The 5,354-nt window shown below is 32.8% G+C and overlaps 1 protein-coding gene across 1 annotated transcript; it reads left to right on the top strand.

Moving 5' to 3' along the window:
• Nucleotides 1-1,521: 1,521 nt before the first annotated feature.
• LOC139841240 (uncharacterized) lies at nt 1,522-2,481 on the top strand. Its single transcript, XM_071831467.1, has one exon. It carries the CDS (start codon nt 1,522-1,524, stop codon nt 2,479-2,481), a length of 960 nt encoding a protein of 319 aa, XP_071687568.1.
• The last annotated feature ends 2,873 nt before the right edge of the window (nt 2,482-5,354 follow it).

Raw genomic sequence — 5,354 nt, 5'->3', positions numbered from 1 at the left:
AAGATTTAGGGTATAGGGTTTAGAGTTTTTGGTTTAGGGTTAGGGTTTAGGGTTAGGGTTTAGGGTTTATCATTTAATGTTTGGGGTTCAGGGTTTAGGGTTTAGGGTTTATAAACCCTAAACCATAAACCCTAGACCCTAAACCCTAAACCCTTAATAGTAAATCATAGACACTTAACCCTAAACCCTAAACCCTAAACCCTATACCATATACCGTAAACGTACACATTAAATCATAAACACTTAATCCTAAACCCGATACCCTAAATCCTATATCCTATATACCATAAACATTAAACCATGTACCCTAACCCTATACATGTACGGATAATCACCCTTATGGTTTAGGGTATAGGGTTTAGGGTACATGGTTTAGTGTTTATGGTATAAGATTTAGGGTATAGGGTTTAGAGTTTTTGGTTTAGGGTTAGGGTTTAGGGTTTATGATTTAATGTTTGGAGTTTAGGGTTTAGGGTTTATAAACTCTAAACCCTAAACCCTAAACATTAAATCATAGACACTTAACCCTAAACACTAAACCCTATACCATATACCGTAAACGTACACATTAAATCATAAACACTTGATCCTAAACCCGATACCCTAAATCCTATATCCTATATACCATAAACATTAAACCATGTACCCTAACCCTATACCTGTACGGATCATCACCCTTATGGTTTAGGGTATAGGGTTTAGGGTACATGGTTTAGTGTTTATCGTATAAGATTTAGGGTATATGGTTTAGAGTTTTTGGTTTAGGGTTAGGGCTTAGGGTTAGGGTTTAGGGTTTAGGATTTAATGATTGGGGTTTAGGGTTTAGGGTTTATAAACCCTAAACCCTAAACATTAAATCATAGACACTTAACCCTAAACCCTAAACCCTACACCATATACCGTAAACGTACACATTAAATCATAAACACTTGATCCTAAACCCGATACCCTAAATCCTATATATCCTATATACCATAAACATTAAACCATGTACCATAACCCTATACCTGGCCTAAACCATAAGGGTGATGATCCGTACACCACCGGCCAACTTTTAACCTACATTATGTATATTATTTTATATTTTATTAATTATTTGAATCTTTATCTTAAACTTATAGTATTAGATCTTATTAGATGTATCAAAATCATCATATAATAATAATTATTATTACTACTATTACTATTAACAATTTATAATAACATCGTACGTATTTAATTGCAATTGCAATCATCATCAGTTTTTGAAGATGTGTTTGCAGATCTAAGTTAATTTCAATCATCGATTATTAATCAGTTAATACGTAATTGAAGATATAAGTTACAATCATCGAAAAATTGGGTCAGCTTGTTTCATACGCCTTGTCCATACCCCTTAATTTTGAATCTTTGATTTTGAACCAGGTTAATTTCTTTTGTTTCATGTCCATACCCCTTAATTCTTACAGTACAATCTTTGATGTTGAACCACGTTAATTTATGTCCGATTAAATGTATTTATAGAATACAGGTCTATATATGATGGACTCGACTTGGATGTCCTTGTGTAGATCTTCCCCTGCATACGAAAAAGGACTTGACAAATTTATAGAATGTATTTTCTCTAAAAAGGGAAAAGATGGTCATATATATTGTCCGTGCAAATATTGCGGTAATCACAAACGGGTTGATCGGGTCCAGGCTAAAACACATTTGCTATGTGACGGGTTTTTCAAAGGTTATAAAATTCCAAATGTGTATTTCAAACCGGATGATACACCAACGTTTGAAGATGCTGATGAAGATGATATGCAAGCATTGGCCCAATGCGTCTTCAATGTGTTTGAAGATGAAGATGAAGATAAAGATGATATCCATCAAATTGAAAATCAGACTGTACCAAACTTAAATGCTGAAAAGTTTAATAAAGTATTGGAAGATGCAAAGAAAGAATTATATCCCGGCTGTAAGTTCTCTGTTCTTTCGTTCATTGTTAGACTCTTCCATTCAAAATGTGATGGAAAATGTAATGAAAAAGGATTCAACATGATTCTTGACACAATGAGGGAAGCCTTCCCTCATGCTGCCATACCGAAGTCATTGTATGAATTAAGGAAGATAATAAGAGATTTGGGTCAAGGTTATGAGAAAATTGATGCTTGTCAAAATGATTGTACGTTGTACTGGAAAGAAAACAAGGACAAAATTAAGTGTGACGTATGTCAGACCTCAAGATATAAACAAATTAATAATGATTCTGAAAATGAGTCAACCACAGAAGCTAATAATGATGGTGATTATAAAGCTAAGAAGGTTGGAGCAAAAGTGTTGCGTTATTTTCCACTCATACCACGCTTGCAAAGATTGTTTATGTCTCCTAAAACGGCCTGGTCGATGAGATGGAATGAAGAGAGTCGTACGAAAGATGGTAGATTAAGACATCCCGCAGATTCACCAGCCTGGAAAACATTCGATTATGAGAATAAGGAATTTGCTAAATAACCTCGTAATGTGAGGCTTGGTTTGGCGAGTGATGGGTTTAACCCTTTTGGAAACATGAGTGTTTCACATAGTACATGGCCTATTGTTTTGATGCCATATAATCTACCTCCATGGTTGTTCATGAAAAAACCTTTTCTATTCCTAAGTTTACTTATACCCAGTCTATCTGCTCCAGGTAGTAATATAGATGTCTATATGCAACCTCTAGTTGATGAGTTGAAAGAGTTGTGGGATACTGGAGTTAATACTTAAGACGCATCAACTAAGAGTTACTTCACACTGCGTGCTTCTTTGTTATGGACGGTAAGTGACTTTCATGCGTATGCGAATTTATCGGGTTGGTGCATTAAAGGTAAATTTGCTTATCCTTCGTGCCATAAGGAAACCGGATCAACACGGTTATCAAACTCCCACAAAGAAATCTTCATGGCACATCGTCGCTGGTTGGAATCTGTAACGACCCGCACTTTTCCGATCGTTCTATACTTATGAGATTAATATTTACATAAATTAAACCTTACCAACATGATAAGCAATCCAAATTGTTGAGACTTATGTTTTTGAAAAGAGTTTTACACAACGTTTAACCGTCTAGTTTGACCGATGATATCACGAACTATACAATATATGATAATTATACATACATATTTAACATGATCTAAGGATGTTTTAATATCTCATTTTGTATTAATAACAAAAAGTCATAAGTATATTTTGAAACTACTAACTTAAGTTTTCAAAACAATAACCATACGTAACGTTATTTGACATAAATACTGATGATTTATAATGTTTATACATATATCGTATAAGTAATGTATTTAATCATTTTTAAAGGGCTTTTATACATAAAACAATATAAGTATATTTACAAAAGATAGTTATATTTGAATTCTCGTTCCGTTTCCTCAATAATCCTATACGTATATCTAGGGTACTATACACAGCTTCTAGAAGTATTTACTATTGGTATATACCAATAGAAATCTTCAATTATTGGAATAATATGTCATTCATGACATAATAAATTTTAACTTATCTTAGATATTTTCACTAAAAACCAAATTTTCAAGCCTATAAATAAGCACCATTTCTAACTCATTTTTACACATTCATTTTCCAAATTTTACTTCCAATTTTCACACACACTTGCAAGAACTCTCTCAACTTTTATTTTACTACTTCTTTCCAGCAACTTTACATTTTAAACTTGAGGTAAAAACTCTACTTCAACTCTTTTTCAATTCATATATTTATAGCTATATATATAAGAGTTTATAAACTAGAACATAGTTTGAATGATTTCAAACTTGTTCGCAAACTAAATAGATCCTTCTAAATTAACTTTTAAAATACTTCAAGACCTGTAATATAACTTAAAAATATGCTAATTTAACAAGGTATAACTTGGTTTTTCAAAGAACACCTTAAAAACTGTTTTTATGACGTCGGAGTGCAACCGGGGGCTGTTTTGGGTTGGATAATTAAAAACCATCTTAAACTTTGAATTGGAGGTTTGTTTTCTGGAAAAATGATTTTTACTATGAATATGATAACACATAAAAATTTCATGATTTAACTCAAAGTATAAGTATTTTTAGAAAAATAATCATTTAAGGTTGTTTACATGATGGAAAATGATTAACTTCATAAGTTTCACTAAAGTTTGACCTATGACCTGTGATTTCGAATACAAACTAAGGTATTTACAGTTCATAGTCTTAAAGAGGGACTCGATCCAAGGAAGTGGCAAGTTGAATCAACGAAAACGGAGTTGTAACGAAGAAACTATGACCAAAACGAGATCGGATATCTAAGACTAGTTTGGCTACGAAAATAATTGGAGAAAATTAAATAAATCACATCTTTTTAAAATAACATGATATTTTATATATATGTACTCATAATTTAATTTTATATGGTTCAGGATCACCCGTAAACAATACGAGAAGATTAATCATAAGATCCCATGATTGTACGCAACACGTCATTTGACAACACCGGTACTTTATGTACGCAACACGTCATTTGACAACACCGGTACCATGGGTCAAGATTAATCTCGACCAATACATATACGATGGGGTTTTATTTATTTCGTTGGGGGTTTTATTTATTTCATTACGGGTATATTAAACATCTAAAAATGAACCATTAAAATTGAATTACTAACAACGAACTGCTAACTACGGACTAAGGAATTATTCAAAGTATTAAAAGTATAACAAGTATATATATGTGACGTTTGTTTAAAAAGAAAAGGTATTGATATATTATATATGGATAGGTTCGTGATATCAACCGGAGACCAAGTCAAATTATATATATATCTTCAAGACGAAAGTGAGTATATAGTCCCACTTTTAAACTCTAAATATTTCGGGATGAGAATACATGTATTTTATGTTTTACGTTATGGACACAAGTAACTGAAAAATATATTCTACGTTGAGTTGTACCACTGGCATACTTCCCTGTAGCTTGGTAACTAATATTTACAGCGGTATTGTAAACGCGAATCCTGTTGATAGATCTATCGGGCCTGACAACCCCAACCGGACTGGACGACCAGTATTCAACGGTTGCACAGTACTTCGTTTCGTGACTACACTTGGTACGGTGTAGTAAGATTTCATAATAAAGGGAATATGCGACGTGATTAAATGTTAAGTATGGTTACCAAGTGCTCAACCACTTAGAATATTTTTATTAAACTGTTTATATATGAAATCTTGTGGTCTATATATATATTGCTGCCGGCACTAAACCTATATCTCACCAACTTTATGTTGACGTTTTAAACATGTTTATTCTCAGGTGATAATTAGAAGTTTCCGCTGCATTATGTTGAATTTGAGCAGGATCTTGCGTAC

The sequence above is a fragment of the Rutidosis leptorrhynchoides genome, chromosome 4 (assembly GCF_046630445.1).
Source record: "Rutidosis leptorrhynchoides isolate AG116_Rl617_1_P2 chromosome 4, CSIRO_AGI_Rlap_v1, whole genome shotgun sequence".
NCBI classification, from domain to species: Eukaryota; Viridiplantae; Streptophyta; class Magnoliopsida; order Asterales; family Asteraceae; genus Rutidosis; species Rutidosis leptorrhynchoides.
Note: the sequence above shows the minus strand (reverse complement) of the source record. Positions and strands in the feature narration are given on the sequence as shown.

Bases quoted from the DNA above. Each gene is read 5' to 3' on its own strand.
- LOC139841240 (XM_071831467.1), top strand. From the start codon at position 1,522: ATGGACTCGACTTGGATGTCCTTGTGTAGATCTTCCCCTGCATACGAA.